The sequence below is a fragment of the Rhinolophus sinicus genome, linkage group LG06 (assembly GCF_036562045.2).
Source record: "Rhinolophus sinicus isolate RSC01 linkage group LG06, ASM3656204v1, whole genome shotgun sequence".
Taxonomy (NCBI): Eukaryota; Metazoa; Chordata; class Mammalia; order Chiroptera; family Rhinolophidae; genus Rhinolophus; species Rhinolophus sinicus.
Window position 1 is genome coordinate 160,571,281 of NC_133756.1, and position 22,200 is coordinate 160,593,480.

The 22,200-nt window shown below is 58.5% G+C and overlaps 2 protein-coding genes across 4 annotated transcripts; one reads left to right on the forward strand and one right to left on the reverse strand.

Moving 5' to 3' along the window:
• The first annotated feature begins 75 nt into the window (after window positions 1–75).
• On the forward strand, window positions 76–10,478 carry SIPA1 (signal-induced proliferation-associated 1). 3 transcript variants are annotated; one of them, XM_019737871.2, is made up of 16 exons: window positions 76–180; window positions 2,503–3,269; window positions 3,925–4,052; window positions 4,138–4,314; window positions 5,248–5,422; window positions 6,159–6,262; window positions 6,547–6,704; window positions 6,793–7,402; window positions 7,743–8,017; window positions 8,733–8,951; window positions 9,063–9,174; window positions 9,268–9,376; window positions 9,466–9,567; window positions 9,657–9,711; window positions 9,929–10,007; window positions 10,105–10,478. In XM_019737871.2, exons 2-16 carry the CDS (start codon window positions 2,597–2,599, stop codon window positions 10,249–10,251), a joined length of 3,123 nt encoding a protein of 1,040 aa, XP_019593430.2. In that variant the 5' UTR covers window positions 76–180; window positions 2,503–2,596; the 3' UTR covers window positions 10,252–10,478. The 3 variants fall into 3 exon arrangements, with proteins under 3 accessions (XP_019593430.2, XP_019593431.2, XP_019593429.2); XM_019737872.2 differs by having other exon boundaries at window positions 110–261; XM_019737870.2 differs by having other exon boundaries at window positions 122–257.
• A 2,829-nt stretch (window positions 10,479–13,307) lies between these two features.
• Window positions 13,308–21,938, reverse strand: RELA (RELA proto-oncogene, NF-kB subunit). The gene is made up of 11 exons (XM_019737767.2): window positions 21,610–21,938; window positions 21,080–21,106; window positions 20,819–20,970; window positions 20,534–20,682; window positions 19,618–19,709; window positions 19,165–19,296; window positions 18,250–18,354; window positions 17,828–18,040; window positions 15,629–15,709; window positions 15,463–15,537; window positions 13,308–14,713 (listed from the first exon to the last, which is right to left on the reverse strand). Exons 1-11 carry the CDS (start codon window positions 21,614–21,616, stop codon window positions 14,097–14,099), a joined length of 1,650 nt encoding a protein of 549 aa, XP_019593326.1. The 5' UTR covers window positions 21,617–21,938; the 3' UTR covers window positions 13,308–14,096.
• Window positions 21,939–22,200: the final 262 nt, after the last annotated feature.

Here is a 22,200-nt window from a genome sequence, read left to right on the forward strand (position 1 = left end):
GAGTCCCCGCCCGGGGCGCTTCCCGCCGCAACAAGCTCCGGGGCCGGCCCCGCCCCCGCCTCTGTGGCCCCGCCCACGGCTAGCCCCGCCCCCAGGCGGAGCCCGCTCCGGGAGCGGTAGCGGGAGAGCCGGCAGCGGGACCCCAGCGGAGGAGGCGGCCGCCCGGCGGGAGCCCCAGAGGTACCGGCGGGCGCGGGGGAACGGAGTGACCGCGGTCGGACCGGACGGGAGAACGTGGCCTGGCGTGGGCCCGGGTGGTGTGTATGTGGGAAGGGGGGGGTCTTCGCTGCTTTCGCCGTCTGTACCCTACCAACCTCCCTCCAGTCTAGCTCCAGTCCCGAGTCAGCATGTCCAGTTCCCTGCCTCCGGCCAGCGGCCCCCACTCTGTCCTCTGTGTGACGGCCCGACCCGGCCGATGTGCGAATGAGTGGATGCGGCGGCGCCCGACTCTTCTCGGTGGCGCTGGCGACTACTCCTGCTGCCGGCTGTGTGCGGGATTCCCCCTGTTTTGGGGCTCCCCCTCCCCCTGGGCGGCCTCCTCCTCCCCAACCTTTGCACACCGCCCCCAGTCCTGGGCCTGGCCTGGGAGGAAACATCTGTTGCACCCCCTGGCAGCAGAAATGGGGTCATGACCTCCAGATGTGCTGGGAAGCGTCCAGCGCCTCCTCCTGGGGCGGCCAGGCCTTCCGGATCTGTGGGGGCGGGGCCAATCCCCTTCCCCCCCAGTGACACAGGCCTGGAGGAATGTCCAGCCCTCAATGGACCCTGTGTGAAGCTGCTGGGTGGGGGGCAGAGCCCAAGAACACCCCCAAGGCAGGGCCAGAGCAAGAGCAGCCCATTGGCTGTGCGGAACACATGGAGCTCAGCCCACACGGAGAAGGGGCCTGTACAGACCCCTCATGTCCCCTCTCACCCCCACCACACACCATAGCACAGGCCCAAGAGCTTGGCACATGGAGCCAGGGCCACATCTTCCACTGTACACTTAACACATGGCCAGCTTCACTGCCTTCACCCTCCATTCAACATCCCAGCAGTGTTGAGAGGGAACAGGAATGGTTAACCCCATTTTAGAGATGAGAGAACAAAGGCTCAGGGTTAGTGTCAGAGCTTGTCCTAGGAGAAACAAGGGAGGAGGCACTCTGAGCTTTGGAGGCCTAAGCTTGCTTGTTTCTGGCACTTTAGCCAAGAGGTTCATGGAGCCTCTGCCCCCACCTCTTCCTAGCCCCACATAATGTCACTAGATTATGCACAAAGACCCACCAACATGTGCCTGCACCCCAGTGGAGGGACCCACATCCCTGCCCCAGCAGCCAACTCCATCCTGGGTTCACCAGGGGTGGCTCCCCCTCACGTTCTCACACCCCCCTTTGTACCTTCCCCTGGCCCCGACACATTTCCGCACTTAGCAGGTCCCTGGGGCCTTGGTGTCTCAGTCTTACAGTGTGAGATCTTGAACCTCAGCCCAACCCCCATCTGCCCCATACCTACACACATAAGGAAGGAGTGGGCAGGTGCAGCACTGTTGGGGCCCTGGAGATTGACAGCTCCAGGTTCAAACCCTAGCTCTGACATGGGATTGCTTCAGGCATCCCCTTATCTGGACCTCAGTTTGACCGTCTGTCACATGGGGTTCAGACCTCACTGTCAGCATCAGTAAGGCCAGGTAGGCAGAGGTCCCCAAGGGTCCTGGTTCCAGCAAAGGGGCCCAGTCTTTGTGACTCCCTCCCCTGCCCCAGGCATGGCCACAGTAGCCTGCAAGAGGGTGAGCCAGGGCCTGTCCTTCAGACCAGGGTGACTTGGGTCCCATGACTGAGCTGGTGTGACCCCACCACCTTCCTCAGGATGTGGGGCTGGGCAGGGGACTGAGCCCAGAGTTGAGGCCACTTCCTGTGCGAAAGGAAGTCCTCTTGCCATTCCTGCTGCACTGCCAGTGCCCCCTGGGAGCGCTTGTGTCCTTGAGGTTTTGAGGCCGTGAGGGCCAGGACATTGAGACCAGGCCTCTGGGTGCTCAGCTCTTCAGGGATCCCAGAGGAAGTAGGAGGGGCAGGGAGGAAGGTCTCTGGGGACAGGACGTCCTCCCTTTGTCAAGTGAGCAGGACTCAGACACCAGTGGCCCCAGGGGTTTCCCGTCTCAACCGAGACAAATCATCTGTTCGGTTGGACCAGGCCTTGGTGGGGACCCTCAGTCAGGGCCCATGTCAAAGCTAAGGTGTGTGAGTGGGAAGCTGGGGACACTGGCAGCCCCAGGGCTGCCCAGGCTCTAAGATCCTCCAGGCCAAGGCCCCGACAACCCAGCCTCTGGCCCTGCCCAGTGCTAAGCTGGAGGAGGGGGCTGGAAACCTTAGCCTGAGGCAGACGAGGAAGTGGCCAGGAAAGCGGAAGCGGCTTTGATGGTCTCGGAGAGGGCCGGAAGCCAACCCGTGTGGTGGAGGACCAGGCTGGGGGCCTGGGTTCCTGTTTTCTCCCCAGACCCCTCTGAGCAGCCCACTCCTCCCTCAGGGCAGAAACCGGCCAGCCGGCTGGGTACCAAGCACCCAACACCGTGCCCGCCAATGTGGCCGGGCCCCCGGAGAGCCAGGTCTGCTGCACGCACATGTGGGCCGGTGGCGCTGGGAGCCCTCGGCGGGGCACGGCCCCTGCGCCCACTGATGACCTCTTCGCCCGCAAGCTGCGCCAGCCAGCACGGCCCCCACTGACACCACACACTTTCGAGCCGAGGCCAACCCGGGGCCCACTCCTGCGCAGCGGTAGTGATGCAGGCGAGACCCGGCCCTCCACACCATCCAGCCCTCGCGCTCGTGCCCATAGCCATGAGGAGGCTAGCCGTCCTGCTGCAGTCCCCACTCGACTCTTCACTGACCCACTGGCACTGCTGGGGCTGCCAGCTGAGGAGCCAGAGCCCACCTTCCCACCAGTGCCTGAGCCCCGCTGGTTTGCCCACTATGACGTGCAGAGCCTGTTGTTTGACTGGGCTCCAAGGCCTCGGGGGACAGGGGGCCACGCAGAGGCCAGCTCTGGGACCCTGCCCTTGGCTGAGGACCAGACTGCCAGCTCGGACCTGCTGCTTGAGGCACCTGGCTTTGTGAGTGAGCTTGGGGGTGAGGGTGAGCTGGGCCTAGGTGGACTGGCAGCCCCACCTGTGCCCCCTGCACTGCCCAACGCGGCCGTGTCCATCCTGGAGGAGCCACAGAACCGAACCTCAGCCTATAGCCTGGAGCATGCAGACCTGGGCGCTGGCTACTACCGCAAGTACTTCTACAACAAAGGTGAGGGGAGGGCTACTGGAAAGGGGCAGAGGTCCCTGTTACCTGTAGTGCACACAGTAGGGCTCATGAGCTGTCCTTTCCTCATCAAGTCCCTGGCTATATGAAGGGTTAGGCTCTGCCTCTGGGCCAAGGCTGCCCTGCTGGACCCAACTTTAACCACCTAAAGGTCAACCCCAGCGTCCACCCACAACCAGGCACGCCCCTCTGCCTCCATCTAATTCACCCTCATACTTCTCTGTGCCGGGGAGAGATTTCCTATCTATGTTTCTGTAAGGTGAAAACTGAGGCCTGAAAACTCCTGCACAGGGAACCTTGGTCTCATCAGTGTCTAGAAGGGAGGGCCCCAGACGTCCTGGAGAATATGGGCCGGGTCATGGCAAGGTCTAGGCATGGGCGCAGGCAGGCATTGGACCCCGGGGTCTGAGGCAAGGTGTGATACGGGAGGGGACGCAGAGGGGGCGGGGCATAGGGCCTAGAGGCTAGGAGCAGGCACGTGGCTTGGTAGCATGTGGGTGGGGCTTCGTAGGGGTGGAACTTAATCTAGGGTCTGTGTTAGGTGATGATGGGGCTTAGTCTGGACAGTAGTGATAGGCATGATCCAGTGAGGTGGGACTGCGGAGAGCGGGGCCAGTCATCCTCTGCCCGGTTCCCCCAGAACACCAGAACTTCTTCGGACTGGACGAGGTGCTGGGCCCAGTGGCAGTGAGCCTGCGGCGGGAAGAGAAGGAGGGCAGTGGCGGAGGCACTCTGCATAGCTACCGTTTCATCGTGCGGACCACGCAGGTGGGCCGGGGTAATGGGATCAGACCGCGGATTGCCTCCTCAACAACCTGTATGGAACCTGAGTGCCCCTACATCCCCTCCTCAGCTCCGGACCCTCCGTGGCACCATCTCAGAGGATGCACTGCCGCCAGGGCCCCCGCGGGGCCTGTCGCCAAGGAAACTTCTGGAGCATGTGGCGCCGCGGCTGAGCCCAACCTGCCTGCGCCTGGGCTCAGCATCACCAAAGGTGCCACGCACACTGCTCACGCTGGACGAGCAAGTGGTGAGTGGTGGCCGAGGTGCCCCAGCCCTACAGCTGGACTTGGTCTGAACCCAGCCTGCTCAGCTCCCAATACCTAGCCCTGACCCTGATCCTGAACTGGACTGTGACCCCAGGGGAGCTGGCTTTTCAGAGAGAGGGTATCAGAGGTCATCTGAAAGCTTGCCTCTCAAAATGAGGTCTAGACCAGCAGTATATCCACATCACCAGAGAGCTTGTTAGAAATGCAGAATCTTGGGCCCCACCCCAGACCTACTAAATGAGCCTGCACTTTAAGAAGATCCCAAGGGATTTGGGAAGGAGTTGGGGTTTCGGAGCTGGGGTGGAAGTGGGACTATAAGGGTTAGGGGGGATGAAATTAAAGTGGGGACTGGGTGTAGAAAGGCTTAGTATGAAGAAAGGAGGCCAGAGCTGGAGGGGAATAGGCTTGTCTGCGTGGGGTCACAGTGCCTGGAGCTGTATAACCCCAGATGGAAACAAGCCAGGAGCACAGAGTGGATGTGGTGTGGGGCTCAAGGCCTCCAGGGGCTGGGGTGGCTGTGCCTGGGGTTCGAGGGAGGGGAGGACAGGCTAGCCTTGAGATAAGGATGACAATGTGAACATTAATCGGGATCTAGTGCGTCGTGTGCAGGGCCCTTTCCGTGAATCACCTCCTCTATGGTCACACAACCAACCCCCTCCCTGTCCCATCCTACTTGTGACCTCCTCTACCCTCCTCAGCACTGGGAGTAGGACAGACCAAACCCACTTGATAGGCGAGGACACAGAGGTCGCTTAGAGGGGGTAGTGCTCAGGGCCAGGCATCAAGGCAGCCCCGCCCCCAGGCCAGTGTCCCATCCATTCCCTAAGGCCTGGTGGGGGTGGGGCTGAGAGGGACTGAGGCCTGTGCCTTCTGCCTGTTCTCCCTCCACCACCCCGCCCTCCCCTCCCCCCCAGCTGAGCTTCCAGCGCAAGGTGGGCATCCTGTACTGCCGGGCAGGCCAGGGCTCGGAGGAGGAGATGTACAACAACCAGGAGGCAGGACCAGCCTTCATGCAGTTCCTCAGACTGCTGGGTGACGTGGTGCGGCTCAAAGGCTTTGAGAGCTACCGGGCCCAGCTGGACACCAAAAGTGAGGCCCAGGGAGCTGGGGGTGGGGGTGGGGGAAGACCCTTGCTGAGGAACAGGCTGCCCTGGTGAGAACCAACTGTCTTGTCACGTCTCTGTCCCATATTGTCCTGCGGCTTGGGCTAGCTGCCGAGAGTTCTTTGGGTAGACTGAGGACGGGTCAGGCACTGCAAAGGCTAAGCTGGGAGGAGGGGCTGGGACTCTCCCCAAGGCCCTGATGCCCTATTGCCTGAGCTGGGACCAAGAAGGTTTGGGGGCACCACCCCCTCCATCAAACACACATATTCTACCAGCTCAGCCTCCTGGGAGTGCCCCTGCCTCCTGGTTGGAAGGGCCCCAGGGCCCCTGGAAACGGATTTCTATTGAGCACCTCCAGCCTGCCTTCCATCCTATCGCTGTTTCACACATGCTGGTGCGTGGGCCAACATTTGTCCTCTCCTAGGACATCTGCCCCACCACCCTCTTAGCAGGCCATTTCTCATTTCTGTCTTCATTCTATCTCAACACCCACCTCCCCCCTCTGCCCCCCCCCCGCCATCTTGACCCCAGGCTGGAGTCTGGAGCCTGGGGAGCAGCCAAGGCTGAGGACTTTATGGCCTGCACATTGGTTGGTGGCATGAAGGGGTTGTCCACCTGCTGGTTGGGGGCACAGAGGCTCCAGACTGCGGGCAGGGATGGGAGGTTCAGGCCATGCAGATTTCCCTTTCTCTCCCTCTGTATTCCCATCTCCCTGGCCACAGCGGATTCCACGGGCATGCACTCCCTCTACACCGTGTACCAGGACCACGAGATCATGTTCCACGTGTCCACAATGCTGCCTTATACCCCCAATAACCAGCAGCAGGTGTGAGGGGATTGGGATGGGGTGGGGGATGGCCAGGGGCTTCTGGGGAACCATGGATGGGTGCTGTGGGGATGGCAGTACTTGAGTATTTGAGCCTTGGCCTGAGCTCTGTTGACCCACAATAACCCTCCCTGCTGGTGCCCTGCTCCCAAAGACAAACACCCCAGGCCTTCATCAGGGGCAGGTGGTGAAGCCACGGGTGTCCAGGCTCTACGTTGCTTGACTGAGGAGGGACTTGGGGAAGAGACAGGTTCCACTCACATCCTCCACCATCTCACCCCCAGCTCCTGCGGAAACGCCACATCGGCAACAACATTGTGACCATCGTGTTCCAGGAACCAGGCAGCAAGCCCTTCTGTCCCACGACCATCCGCTCGCACTTCCAGCACGTGTTCCTGGTGGTGCGGGCTCACCTGCCCTGCACTCCACACACCTCCTACAGGTGGGCAACCCATTCGTTCCAGTCCGGCCACAGGCATGGCTTCCTGGACCCTCCCTGTTGCCCCTGACGACCGTCTTCCTCGCTGCAGGGTGGCCGTAAGCCGCACCCAGGACACCCCAGCCTTTGGACCCGCTCTGCCCCCAGGCGGAGGCCCTTTCGCGGCCAACGCCGACTTCCGAGCCTTCCTGCTGGCGAAGGCGCTCAATGGCGAGCAGGCGGCAGGCCACGCGCGCCAGTTCCACACCATGGCCACGCGCACTCGCCAGCAGTACCTGCAGGACCTGGCCACCAACGAGGTGACCACCACGTCGCTGGACTCAGCTTCGCGCTTCGGCCTGCCCTCCCTGGGCGGGAGGCGGCGAGCGCCCCCTCGGGGCGCGGGTGCCGAGCTGCAGGCGGCGGGCGCGCTGGTGTGGGGAGTGCGCGCGGCGCCTGGGGCACGGGGCGCGGCCGGAGCCCAGGCGGGCAGCCCAGACAGCGCCGAGGTGCCCTGCCTGCTGGGCATCTCAGCCGAGGCGCTGGTGCTGGTGGCGCCGCGCGACGGCCGCGTAGTCTTTAACTGCGCCTGTCGTGACGTGCTGGCCTGGACCTTCTCGGAGCAGCAGCTCGACCTGTATCACGGCCGCGGGGATGCGATCACCCTGCGGTTCGACGGCCCCCCTGGGCAAGCCGTAGGCGAAGTCGTGGCTCGCCTGCAGGTGAGACCCGGGAGCAAGGGCAGGGTACAAGGGCACTCGCTGCCCACGTCCCTCCACGCGTCGGGGGCTGAGCCTGCTTTGGAACCTTTGGCTCCAGCTGCCTCTCCTGCGAAAAGGGAAAGTAGAGGGGAGCCTCGGACCCAGCCTGGGAACTTGGCAAAGCTGGGTCCTTTGGCAGGTGGCTCTCGTCTCAGCCCCCGGTCCTTATCTGCGGGGTGGGTTGCTAATGCTGTCTTCAGGGGGTGTGGGAAGGTTTGTATGGCCAGGGATGGGGGCCCCAGGGTAGGATCTGGGACGGCTCCACCCCTGTCAGCCCTGTTCACGCTCCTCCCCGCTCCAGCTGGTGAGCCGCGGCTGTGAGACCCGTGAGCTGGCGCTGCCTCGCGACGGCCAAGGCCGCCTGGGCTTCGAAGTGGACGCCGAGGGTTTCATCACGCACGTGGAGCGCTTCACGTTTGCTGAAACCGCGGGCTTGCGGCCTGGGGCGCGCCTGCTGCGCGTGTGTGGCCAGACGCTGCCCAGCCTTGGTCCTGAGGCCGCGGCTCAGCTGCTGCGCTTGGCGCCCAAGGTCTGCGTCACCGTCCTGCCCCCAGACGAGAGCGGCCGGCCTCGCAGGTCAGGGCCCTGGCGCCGGACCCGGGGAGGTGGGAGGACATGGCAGCTAATGCCTCCTGTGTCACCATTAGCATTCTCTCAAGAATTCCAGATGAAGGACTTTCTTTCCTGAGAGAATTCCATGTCTCTTAATCTCTCAGAGCCGCACTTTCCTCATGGGTAGAAAAATGATGCCAATTAGTAAAGGAGTGTGTCTGCTTTCTACTAAAACTTTATTTACAGACACTGAAATTTGAATTTTGTATGTTTTCACGTGTCATGGTCTCTTGATTTAACTATTTAAAAATGTAAAAACCATTCTTAGCTTGCATTCGTACAAAAACAGGCACATCTAAAAGAAAAGAAAAAGGCAGGGGCTGGATTTGGTCCCCAGGCCGTAGTTTTTGGATCTCTGTACTACGTGGTTTACTGGTGTTGTTATTTAAATCCTCACAGCAAGATAAGAGGTCAGTAGTGTTATCCCCATTTCATAGATGGAGAAATGGATGCTCAGAGTGATTTGCCCAGGTCATGCAGGGGCAGTCCTGCAACTTGAACTTAGGTCTGGAAAAATGGCCCGTAGCCAGGCAAACATTTTTCATTGTTAGGGAGTTTGGAGAGCTCTCCTCCTGCAAGTGAGCCTCAGACACAACTGTGAGTAGGATTGGTGATGCAGGATGCTGGGGCGGGCTGTTCCTACGTGAAGCTGTCCCTTCCTCTCCTCCCCTCCCCCCAGGAGCTTTTCGGAGCTGTACAGGCTGTCTCTGCAGGAGCCCAGCCGGCGGGGGGCCCCAGAGCCAGTGCAAGATGACGCCCCTCCGGTGGCGCTAATGCCCACCACGAAGCAGCTACTGCATGTGTGCCTGAATGATGGCAGCGGTCCTCCAGGGCCCGGAGACCTGGCCGAGGAGAGGACTGAGTTCCTGCACAGCCAGAACTCGCCGTCATCCCGCAGGTGCACCCTCTCGGCCATCCCTCTCAGCCGAGTGCGGCCGGGCAGGCAGGCCTCTGAAAGCAAGGGCCATGGGTGCAGCTGCTAATGCTGAGCTGTCCCTGCTCTCCCCAGCTCCTTGTCAGATGAGGCGCCAGTCCTGCCCAACACTACCCCGGACCTCCTTCTGGCCACGACAGCCAAGCCTCCAGCACCTAGTGCTGGCAAGGAGTCATCCCTCACCCAGGTGAGTAGAAACAAGGCTCTGGAGCCCAACACGCAGGGGGAGCACAGTGGTGATGGTGGGTTCACTGCATTCATATCCATTTCTGTCCCTCAGGATGGGCCAGGCAGTCCCAGTGCTGGGGAGGACAATGGTGACCCGGCCCCGGAGCTGAGGGCCTCCTTCCTGCCACGAACCTTGTCTCTTCGGAACTCCATCAGCAAAAGTGAGTGTGGTGCAAGGTGGAGTATCGGAGGTGGGCGGAGGGGAGGCTGGCTTGGGCTTCCCTGGCTGAGCCCGCCTCCTTGTGCCCAGTCATGTCAGAGGCGAGCAGTGAGACGCTGGAAGAAGAGTGGCAGTCCATCTCGGAGATTGCCTCCACTTGCAACACCATTCTGGAGTCGCTGTCCCGGGAGGGTGAGGCCACCAGGGCATTATGGGGAGGAGCCAAGACAGGGCTCTTATTCCCTTTACCAACCTGTTCAAATGGCCCCTCTGACCCACAGGACAGCCCATCCCAGAGAGTGGAGATGCCAAGGGAACCCCAAAGTCTGATGCTGAGTAAGGCTCCCTGCCCTGATCTGGCCCCTTCACCATGCCTGTGTGACCACCGTTTGCCCATCCACTGGACTTAAGCATTGTCCTGGGGTTCTGCTTTCACATTCACATAAGCCTGAGAAGACTGGGGTTGGGCCCCTCTCATTCAGATGGGTCTGGGAGCCAACCATGGCGCTGCCCTCTGTTTGAGTTCACTGAGTCCTGACCCCCATGTCCTCAGGCCAGAACCCGGGAGCCTGTCCGAGAAGGTCTCTCATCTGGAGTCCATGCTCAGGAAGCTGCAGGAGGACCTGCAGAAGGTGATGGGGGTGGGCGGAGGATTGGCGGGGACTCACAGGGCTGCCCCAGGAAAGGTGCTGTCCACTCTGACTCCTGCCTCCTCCCCTCAACCCCCAGGAGAAGGCAGACAAGGCAGCCCTGGAGGAGGAGGTGCGGAGCCTGCGGCATAACAACCGGCGGCTGCAGGCAGAGTCTGAGAGCGCAGCCACCCGCCTGCTTCTGGCCTCCAAGCAGCTAGGTGCCCCCACCACTGACCTGGCCTGAGCCTGGCTATGGACCTGCTTGGAACTGTCCAGGTCCTCAGGGCACCAGGGGCCACACTGGGCCCTGGGCCCTCCCTCCTCAGGAACTCTTCCTGCGCAGAAGCGCATTTTAGCACTGTCCCCACTCCCTGGCCCATTATTTGGTGGCGAATTTGCCCCTACCCCATTCCTGTTTTGTAAATATTCTGTGAAAAAAGGGGACTTCAGGGAGTAAAAAAGCCACTGCTATTTGTGTCTGTTTGGTGTTCATGACATGACGGGAAGGGGTTTTGCCTCTAGAGGCCCCAACCAGCCAAGCTCCCAGGACCAGTTAGAAGGGCGGGCCTTGGGGACATTGGCTCAGGTTGAGCTGGCACTCACTGAGGGCTGGGCCACCCCTTGGCCTCTCTCCCACAAACATTTATTTGGTTTGTTGGGAAGCAGGTGGCCACATCCCACACCTGTTTTGCTTGGTTGTTCAAGCTGGGCCCAGCCAGGCTCCTGCCCTGGAACTAAACCTGAGAGGCTGAAATCAGGGGCAGAGCGTGGACCCTGCAGGGAAGGATGGAGCTTAGGGGTCAAGGAGAGTCTGCCATACTCCCTATGATGGCCTTTTCACCTTATAAGGCCCTGTCTCCCAGTGCAGGCCCCCCCTCTCCTCTCTGTCATCACTGAGCCCCCAAGCCTGGTACTCCCTCAACCACAGGGCCAGATCTTCCAGGGCCCAATTCCAGAGGTGGTAGTGTCTGTGCCTCAATTGCCTGGGAGGTATTTCCATGTCCCAGAAGAAATCGGCCCTTCACCCCCTTCTCCTCACCAGCCCATGACCTCTGGTTCCTCACCAGGCTGGGCCCATTCGCATGAGTGCTGTCAGGTCTAAACTTGGATTTTGTATAAACTAGTTTTCTGGATCTGAGGCCCAGACAGGGGACTGACTTGCCCAGCATCACATGCCTAGTCCAGCCCCTTCCCAGGCTGGCTGAGACTCATCCTGCTGAGACCCAGACACTGGGTCCATCCATTAACTTAGGCTTTGGCAGGATGGATTGGGCTTTGAGAAACAGCATTCAGGGATCAGGCTTCCTGGAGGAGGTAATGTGAGGGCTGGGTTTTGAAGGTTGAATATAAGTTTACCAGGCACAGAAGTCAAAGGTATTCCGGGTAGGACCAATCTGGGGGCTACTGGACTGAAGTCAAAGCACGTGCAGGGACCCAGGGTCAAAGAGGCTGGAACTGAATCAGAAAGGGCTGTGAGGCGTGCACTAAGGATCCTGGACTAGCAGTTCCCAACACTGTCCCAGCTTTTACCTGGTGCAGATTATAGTGACAGCCCTCACTGGGCAGTGTGGAAGGCTCTGGTCGCTCTGGGTGTGTGCCTACAGAAAACTGGAAGGTCGTATCATTGACAGATGTTCAAAGGGAGAGTGATGAGGTGAGATTTGGGTGTCAGAGCCCTTTGGCTGCAGGTAAGGCAAGGCCACAAAGGAGGCTGTAGCAGCACCCTACTGGGAGGTAGTGGTGACTTAAAACTAGGTGATACTGGCAGAGATGGGGAGAACTGGGCAGACTTGCCAGGACCTGGTGAGAGAGCAGACTCCAGGAGAAGCAGCGTCCACAGTGGTGGCCGCTGGCTGGAGTTCCTTGATGACGGCAGGGCCATGGCTGAGATGAGGAGGGCAGGCTGGGGGTGGCTCTGGTCATTTGGGACAGGGTGCATTTGAAAGGCCTGAGGGAGGGTCAGTATGAGCTGTCCAGTGGGCTGGCGCGCAGGGGAGGTCTAGGCTGGAGACAAGGTCACTCAGGGAGTGTGGGAAGGACCATTAGAGGGCTCCCGGGGGTCACTGCAGGACACTGGTTAAGCCAAGAAAAGGGAAGCCGGCCTGGGCAGGAGGATCCTTCTTAGGCTGGCCACTTTATAGGCACCTCCGCCATTCACTTCCTCGGCTTAGGAGCCTTCTCACCCGGCCATGGCCCTCCTCGCGCTTGCCCTGGCGCCCACAGAGCTGCGGCTCCATCAAGCTCCGCCTCCCCAGGCGCTGCCTGGCAGGTTTGCCCTGGTCCTGACCTGGCCACCACGATCGGGTTCCGCCCCTCACGCAGAAGTGCAGCTGGTCCTGGTCCCTGAGTAGCCCACCCTGCCTCAGGCTCCGCCCCATCCCCCGCCCTCTGACCAAGAGGCTGGAGCGAGCTCGACGATAGAGACGCTTTTCGGTTCCCCAACATTCCGCCGCCCGCTGACATGTTCCCCTGTAGCTACCTTCCATCGGAATCTGCACCCAGTGCCCACTGTGTTCCCAGGGGACTCGCTAGCTTTTGCAACACGTCCCACTAATAACCCGCTTGCGCCTGCCGTCACCCTTCCGCAACAGTGCGAAGCCCGGAATGTAGACGCCATCGGCGTCAGGGCAGGGGTTTTCCCGAAACGCGTTATCCGGTTCCCTTCTCGCTGAATACTGTGCGCATGCGCACTCGAAAAGGCAGGGCCTAGCTAGCCCATGACTTACGCCGACCCGGCTTTACTGCGCGTGCGTCAGGCCAAGCCAGAAGTACCTCTGCTCTAGCCCTTCTCGCTTTGTTTAGGCTTCCGGGGCTGCCAATTTAAGATTTCTTAGGTTCTAGCAGAACAGGATATCAAACCATACACTTTTACCCGGCACCTCCCCTCCCTCAACAGATGCAGTCTCTCCCTTGACCACCCAAAAGATGAGGTCCAAACTCTTAGTGCAGCATTCTCGATCTTTTACAGCCTGGTCCAATCGAAACTTTCCAACATCATCTGTCTTACCCTGCTCACAAATGCTGGCTAGACCCTCTGCGAGATGCACCCCCCTCTGTTGATCTAAGACCTGAAGCTCTTATAGCCAATGGGCCCTACTGGGCTTTCACGATGCTGGACACCCCCTTTCGCCCCCCCCCCCACCTTAGCTTACCATCCACTGGACGGTAACTGAGGGTTTTCAAAGGTACCCTCAGAGGAAACTCAGAAGACAGTGTAACTACTCATCCAACTCTGAATCACTAATCCAGGCTCTGAATCCAGCCTGACAAGCCCAGCAAAGACATGAAAGAAGGCAAATCTCTGGCCAGCTTGGCAACAAATTTATTAGTTCAGAGTAGAAAGAGCAAGAATCCAACTTCTTTGATTTTTTAGTAAAAACGGAGCCTCCTGACTGGAGAGATGCCAGCCTGCCCTCCCCCCCACTCTCCAAACAACTCACCCTCCTATTAAGGCACTTGAGGAAAGGGGGAACTGAGAAGAATCAGATCGAATCTCCCTGGACCCTGGAGAGGGCCAATTACTATCCCACCAGTTCTCAACCACAGCTGAGTAACGAAAGAGCTGGCAGAGACAACTGCAGGGCAGGAAGTCCTGCCCTGGGCTGGTCCCTCAAACTCTGGTGTTAGGCACAAGGGCAACACCAGCACCACAGGACTGGTAACAGGGGCATTATTTTGGCTCAAGTGTAAATGAATCCATGATTTGTGGAAGACACTTGGTAGTAAGGCTTTGAGGCCTGTAAGGCCACAGCTCCAGCCTGTCCCTCTCTCTAGAAGAGTACTAGAAGCTGGAGGGTGGGGATGAAGGCCCCTAGAATACCCTATAGCAAGAAGGGAGCTAAACATCAGGCTAGGGCAAGGAAGAGTTTGAGTCCTCCCAGCTCCCCGCTTTCCAGAGAAGTTAATGCTTCTGCTTAAGCACCTCCAAAAAGAGAGAGATAGATATTGCCAATAAAAGAATAAAATGCAACCCCCTCACCATGAAGACATTACCCAAAGAACCCCCCCAGAATCCATAAGTGCTTGCTTTGGGAGGGCCTCAATCCCCTGCAACCCAGTGCTCTGGGTAGGGTAGGTGTCACCACCGCCTTAGGAGCTGATCTGACTCAGAAGGGCTGAGAAGTCCATGTCTGCGATGGAGGAGAAGTCTTCATCTCCTGAGAGGAGGCCGTTGGGGAGCCCAGAGGCCCCAAGGGGAGCAGGAGCTGGGTCAGGGGGCCTCTGGGACCCTGTCACCAAGCGTGTTATGGCCTCAGGGTACTCCATCAGCATGGGCTCTGCTGTGTGGGAGGTCATAGATACTCCCTGGTTCAGCATCTGCTGAAACTCAGAGTTGTCGACGGATGCCAGGTCCGTGAACACGGCTGGGTCGGTGTTATTGCCAAGCAGGGCCCCTAGGTCTTCATCGGCATCAAACTGGAGCTGCAGCAGGGCCTCTGTCAGTGTCCCTTCCCCAGCGTGGGAGGGCTTGGGAGCAGGCGGAGCCACAGCCTGAGTCAGGCCGGGGGCTAGGACTGGGACAGGGGTTGGGGCCTGAACCAGAGCTGATGCCATGGCTGAGGCAGGGGCTGGTGCCTGTGCCAGGACTGGGGCAGGCGCCAAGGCCGAGTTCTGGCTTGGGATCTGCCCAGAAGAAAAGACCATGGGGGAAAACTCCTCAAAGTTGATGGTGCTGAGGGATGGCGTAAAGGGATAGGGCTGGGGAGCTGTAGGAGAGAGAGAGGCAGGGGTCAGAGAAAGCCTCAGACACCCACCCATCCTCTGTACCCAGCCCCCGTGAGCAGAGCTCAGGATCAATCCCTCTGTATGGAGTCTAGCCCCCTCCTTTTAACCAACCAGACCTAGCCTATAGGGTCCAGTTCTAGCCTCACCTCCTTGAAGCCCTCCCTGTCTACTACAGCCCAGAAACCTCTCCCAGGCTCCCAACTGGTAAAACCAAATCTTACCCCTGAAACATCAAGCCCCAAGAGGACATGGGCCCAAGGAGCACCCAGTAGTGTGGCCTGAACCAGGGCACTCTGTCACACACCAGCACATACATTTTGCTACTTTAGAGGTGATTTGTTTGTTTGTTTCCTTAATTCAACTGAGAGCTGAGGGCAGAGACAGCTTTTTAGCTCTGTAGCCCTAGGTATCCGCTGTGGGGTGAAACTGCCATAGTGATTCTCAGACTTCAGTGGGCATTAGTGTCCCCAGGAAATGCTAGTTCCTGGGCCACACTTCCACACTTTCTGATTCCATAGGTCTGTAATGGGGCCCAGGAATCTACATCTTTTCTGCTCCCCAGATGGCTCTGGCATGGGTAATTGGGCCTCAGGCCCTGAGACGTATACTCCAGACTGTAGGCTTCAGACACCCGCTGGTGAGGCTGCCAGCTCGTCTCTCTCCCAGGTGTGTAAGCCACAGGCTGAACATTTGAGCCTATAGTTCCAGGGGGACAACAGGAAATCCTTACCTGGCTTGGGGATGGCAGCTGAGCTGCGGGAAGGCACCGCAATGCGCCGGGGAGGAGGCCGGGGATCGGTGGGTCCTGTGGGGCGAGGCTCGGTCAATTCTCAGTCCGCAGGGTCTACCCTCCCCTACCCACCACCTTCTCTAATTCTCCCCATTGCCCAGCTCACCATTGAAAGGACTCTTTTTCATGATGCTCTTGAAGGTCTCATATGTTCTTTTACGCTTCTCCTCAATCCGGTGACGATCATCTGGGAAAGCAACAGGGAGAAGTGGGTCTTGCTCTTCTTGGCTGGACCCCTAAGCTCTCAAAGGACCCTCAGGAGGAAGGTGATGGGCAAGCTTTCCTAAGAGCCTTTCTCCCATCCTTCCCAGCCGATGAGAAGAGCTGTGTGACAGTCAATAATTCTACGAATCCCACGGCTTTCTGAGAAGGCCTCTGTTGGCTGAACCTGCCCCTCAGAAGGCCACATGAGTGCCTCCAAGCAAAGGGGCCACGCTCAGGGTGACAGGAGCCCTCGTGGGGCCCGTATCCAGCTCATTCTCTTACTTTCACTGCTCACATCCTAACTCATCTGCAGCCTCAATCTAGGCCTCGAAATGACCTCTTTGCCCTCTGGGGCAGTTGAGCCACAACTGGCTTGCTTAAAACCTCCGATGAGGCTCTTATTCTTATCTCTGATGGTTTGATAGTTCCGTCTGGAGCTTTCAGAACTGGTTTTCTAACTACCGCTTGGGTAACTCCGAAGTACCCAACACCATCAGTCCAAACCAAGCCTCATCATCTCGCCTCAAAAACCTCCTGTCTCCCTCCGGTCTGTGTTCCCTCGGAGACCTTGTCTGCCTTGTCACCGAAGCGCGAAGCCTTGGGATCATCAACACTGCCTCGCCCTCTCACCTTTCACCAACTCAGCACATATTCCCCGAGCACCTGCCGTATGCCAGGCTCCATCCTAACCATGCCCAGATGGCCCTGAATAAGCAGACAAGGTTCCTGCTCCCAAGAGTTAACTCGACCTCCTATTGACAGAAAGACAGGAACACAACAAGTGACAAAAGCACCGAGGAAGAGACACAGGATGATGCAACAATACTGGACGGGAGTCTAGTTCACAGGTCGCCAGGGAGGTGCTGGTGTCAGCCTGTCACGTGACGATCTGGGGGCCAAGCATTTCAAGCAGAGGCAACAGCTAGAACACAGGCGCTGAGGTGGGACTGAGCGTGATGTCACACAAAGGCTGAAGGGTAACCGGAGGACAGTGGTAGATGAGGTCGTCTGTCTCTGCCATTCCCTTCGTGAGGGTCACGCTTCTCCCCTTCCTGGTCTGCTGTGACATCTTCCAGCATGGCCTCTCTCCTCCAGTCTCTCCCTCTCAGATCCTCTACTCATTGCCGCCAGAGTGCGCTTCCCGATCTGCTCATGTCACGTCTCTGCTTATAAACCTTCAGTGGCTGCCCACTGCCTTCAGGATGAAATCCCGGATGAAGGCCTCAAGCCTAACATTCGAGGCCCTCCTGCCTGGGCCTGCACGCGGCCCAACGTCACCTGCCACCACAAAGCTGCCCCCAAATACGCCGTGCACTCTCCAACATCCCTGCCCTTCCAGGAGCTGCTGGTCTACCTGCCTGGGGAACGTGCTTCTTTGGCCTCCAACTTAATGCCACCTCCCCTGTGCAGCCGTCTCTAGCTCCCATGGCAGCTGGCACACACCTCCCTTCGTTTCACATGTTACTCTGTGACTTAAGGATCTGTTGTGTATGTCTGTCTTCCTCATGTGACTGAGGTTCTGAAGGGCAGGGAACAAGTCTTATTCATCTTTGTATTCACAATACCTGGCACAGGCCCTGGCACCAAGTGGGCACTCAATAATTATTTGTGGAATGAATTGACGGCTATTTTGGGGGTTGCCTTCCAGATTCTATTAGACTGCTCCTAGGGTAGGAAACTCTCTCAGGCTAGATGACGGGCTTTGGCTAGAGGGTTATTCTGGCTGTTCCTACTGCGGTCAGATGGCCAAAACCCTCGACCGAACCCTGGCTATGTGGTAGTGACAAGAGACACACAGCGTAGCAACAGGACCCTGGAGCCAGACAGCCTGGTTCAAATGCTGACTCTGCGACTCACTAGCTATGTGACCTCAGGCAAGTTAGATAACATCTCCTACCTCAAAGGTTCATGAGAGAATAAAAATCAGGAACTAATAGAGACAAGTTGTGTAATAAGAGCTCAGTAAGTTTTAGGTATTATTATTGAGACAAGAGAGAGAATCTGATTACTGTGTAAATCCCCACCCAGCTCCAGCTTTTGACACTCAACACCCAGCCCTGGCCTCGCTCCTTGGCTGGAGTTACCCTTCCCAGCCACATACCTGTGTCTGGCAAGTACTGGAATTCCATGGGTTCACTGAGCTCCCGATCCGAAGGCCTCCGCAGCTGCATTGAGACGCGCACAGGGGCCTGCAGGCTGGGGTCCGCATAGGGAGGTGTCCGGAACACAATGGCCACTTGTCGGTGTACATCGGCTTGCGAAAAGGAGCCTCGGGCCTCCCAGCCTGGTCCCGTGAAATACACCTCAATGTCCTCTGCAGGAGATGGGGGGGGCAGTGTGGACCAGCTTGCTCAACTCACCCGCTGAACAACTCACTCTGCCCCTTCCCCACTGCTGATACTTATCTCCAGGTACCGCACCCTGCTACCCCCAAAGTGTTGGGGGGAGTGCTTAAAGCCAGTCCCCAGACTCTCGTCATCTCTGCTCAGCCTTATTCCTCGCCTCCTGCTTCCTGGAATGTACCTTTTTGCACCTTGTCACACAGCAGGAAGATCTCATCTCCGCCGAGGCAGCTCCCGGAATTTCGGTTCACTCGGCAGATCTTTAGCTCTGCTGTGTTGGGGGCGCCTGAGGATACAGGAACAAGGAAGGAAGCCCTGAACCACCAGAGGTCTCCAGGACTGGCCTGCAGGAGATGCAACCTCCTGATCCACCCCCGAGTCAAGTTTGTCCAGAGTGTGTGGACCGGACCTCCACAGCCAAGGTTCAACCATTCCCACTGGCTCCTCACCACAACCAATTCATCAGCTATTTATCTACTAGCCTCTACTACGTGCCCAGCACTGTTCTAGGCATGGAGAATATGGCAACCCACAAAACCTAAACATTTCTCCCCTCACGGAGCTTCAAGTCCAGGGGAAACCAGTCTGACCACACCTCCTTTCTCCACCTAACCCAAGCAGTCTTCAAAGCCCTGTTTATCATACCTTGGCAATGAACCCTTCCCTCCTGACCTCTGGTTCATTCTGGTTTCCTGTTGTGAGGGCTCTAGAGCCCTTTTACATTCATTCATTAACTAAAGACTGCAGTTAATCAATGTCAGCCCAATTCATCTGTGAGCTATCATCACTGAATTATTATTCTTTAACGTTGTCTTGTTCCTGGGAGTGTATTTCCTGCAGTCATTAGTACAGTTCTGGGCACATCATCTCTCACCACATATTGGAAATGTCTGTCTCCCGTGTGACTCCCTGCCAGCCTGGAAGCTACGCCACAAGGGCAGCTCTGGGTCTTCTTTGCCTTGTCCCCCAAGCCAGCAGAGCCGAACACGCGAGATGACTGAACAAAGCCAGAGCACCTCTCGCAGGCCACACTCACGCAACCAACTTCTCCTCACAGGCCCATCCCTCTCCCCTTCTGTACTCCCTGGCCACTCACGGTTGTCAAAGATGGGATGAGAGAGGACAGGTGACAGGCGGAGGGGCCTGCCTGATGGGTCCCGCACTGTCACCTGGAAGCAGAGCCGAACAGCATTCAAATCGTAGTCCCCGCGCTGCTCTTCTATGGGAACTGCCAGAAAAATGACGGTCAGGAGAGCCAGGGCAGGGGGCAGGCGGGGCAAGGAGCTCTGGGCTGGCAGGGATGTTTGAGGGTGTGTGAAACAGGAGTCCTAGAGGAGGAAGAGAAGGTTCTAGACCCATCACTGATCTGTATGACCCTGGATGTCATGTCCCCTCTCTGGGTCTCGGTTTCCCCAATGGGAAAATAGGAATGTGTACTGAATAGGCAGCAAGATTCCATCTTGAGTCTCGGCCAATGAGGGAGAGACGCAGGGAAGGTGGCCTCGGAAGGGTGACAGGGTGGGTGCTCCTTCGCCCCCTCAGCCCTCACCTTGGAAGGGGTTGTTGTTGGTCTGGATGCGCTGACTGATGGCCTGCTCCAGGTCCCGCTTCTTTACACACTGGATCCCCAGGTTCTGGAAGCTGAGTCCCCCCCAAGCATCAATCACACTGTCTCCAGCAGAGCGTGGGCCCTCCTGCCTTGCCCCTTCCTCTGATGATCTGCCCACCCTGTGACCAGATCATCTCTGTGCTTAACCCCCTCACTGTGCTGCAATGAAACCCAATCCTGACTCTGAGTGACACGGCCTTCTACCCTGTGACCTGACACTAGCCAAGTCCCTGTGGCTCCCTACTCTCAGGCACAAGGGCTTCTTTCTGTTTTCCAAACTTTTACTTCAAGGCCTTTACATTTGTTTATTCTGCTTGGAATGTTCTCTCGTGCTTCTCTGTTCTTTCTCACTGTTCAAGTCTTTCCCGACAGAGGCCTTCCCGACCTTCCAGTTCAAATTAATGGGACCAGCTCTCCGGCCTGCCCCAGCCCAGGCCGTTCTTCCAATCTATTACCGCTTTATTTTCATCATCGAAATTGTTACGCTTGAACAGTATCTTGTTTACTTATTTATGTTTATTTACAGTCTCCTGTACGTAAGCTACAGGAGAAACTGTTGGCTCAGTGATTTTCTTTCTCACTACGTGGAATGTGACACTAAGGGACTTGCCCTTCCAGCCACAGGGGTTAGGGAGCTTAGAAGTAAACAGAGACCCATTCTCATCCCACCAAGTTCATGTCTGCTTGAGAGAGTAGACGCACAGATAATTTCAAGACAAAGGAAATCTGTTTGCGAGTAAGCAGTGCGAATTCTGCTGTGTCCAGAAAGAAGTAACACTGTAACAGCGACACAACTGCACAGCCTCCTGTCCTCCCACTTCACCCTCCATGTCCTGCCCGCCTGTGGGGTGTTCACCTGTGGATGCAGCGGTCCGGGCAGAGCTCAGCCTCATAGAAGCCATCCCGGCAGTCTTTCCCCACGAGCTCGTGAGGGTGAGGCCGGTGAGGGGGGTCCTTGGTGACCAGTGAGATGCGAACTGTCCCTGGCCCCGTGTAGCCATTGATCTGTCCAAAGTACAGAGAGCACCCTAGAGGCTCAGGAATTCCAAACCCAACTCCCAGACACAGATTGCAGGGGGTAAGCCTGCTGGGGTTTCACGGTCCCACCCCACTGACTCCATGCCAGGCAGCCGGTGCTGACCTTGATGGTGGGGTGGGTCTTGGTGGTATCAGTGCTCCTCTCGCCTGGAATACTGCCTGCTGAGCGACCCTCGCATTTGTAACGGAAGCGCATGCCCCGCTGTTTGGGCTGCTCGATGATCTCCACATAGGGGCCAGAGGCCTGGGCTGGCTCTGCAGGGAGACACGGGACACGTGGGCCAACCCCCATCAGGCAGCTGCTCCCACTGCCCCAACCCTGGGGAGCTCCTCCAGAGACACTGAGGAAAGATGGTCCACTTACCTGAGGGGAAGATGAGGGGGTACAGGTCTGAAAGGGGAGGGAGACAAGGGTCAGCACAAGCCCACTTCCCATCCTCACCAAGGAGAGCCTCCCAGGGAAACTGAGTCAGAGCCTGCTCCCTGGAAGCTGCGGGCGAAACTAAGGGGTGGGAGTAAAGGAGCCAGAAACACCTGTTTCCTGAGCGAACACTGGGGATGGAGGTCTCCCCTTACTGGGAGAAACTGAGTCAGATACATTCTCCCCTAACAAGGAAACTAAGTCAGAACTGTCCCCCTGTGCCCCGAGGAGGAAACTGAATCAAAGCTCCCCCTTTCCACCCAAGGAAAATACTGAGTCAAGGGCCCCTCCACCCAGAGGGGAAAATGAGTCAGACCCCTCTACGCCTGCCCCGCCCCGCGCCACCATCCGGCCGGCCGCTCCCTGCGCAGCGCCCGTCCGCGCAGGAAGGGGCGGAAGGTAGCGCGGAGGCTCTCGGCGCGGTCCCCGCGGCCCCAGTGCGGCCATCCCCCGGGGGCAGAGGACGCCCTCACCGTCCATGGCCGGGGTCCCGGGGGCGGGGCCGGGGTCGCAGCTGGGCCCGCGGCGCGCGTTACAGCCAAGCCATTCGCCAGAGGCGGAAATGCGACGCGCGCGCCCGCCGCCGCGTCACTGCCGGGAAGCAGCCGCGCCTGCGCGCCTCGCCGCCGCCGCCGCCGCCGCCGCGGCCCCTCGTGGGGCCGGGAACCACTGGGCGCTGCGCCAAGGACGGAGAGGCAGCGTGCACGCTGCTGCCGGAGAACGGCAGCAAGTGCGCGCCGTGCCAGAGACCGAGAAGCTTCTCGGTCCGGAGGCCGCTGGCCGGGAGGCTTGGCTTGCTTCTGGGTCTGGGCCCCGCCTGGAGGGCGGACCCGGCGATTACTCACAATGTTTTTAGGGGATTTCGGGGCCCCCTCCCGCCAATCAGAGGAGTTTGGTGATGTCACCCGGGCCGGGTCTGGAGCAAACCTACGACTGCTGGGCTGCTGCCGCCAGCCCTGCTCAGGCAAAGGCCCGTGCCTGCTCCGCCTTCGGCCGAGTGACTGAATTTCACAGTTTCCTAATCGCTAAAAGGTGTCTTTTGGTGATTGTCGCCGCAGAAGTAC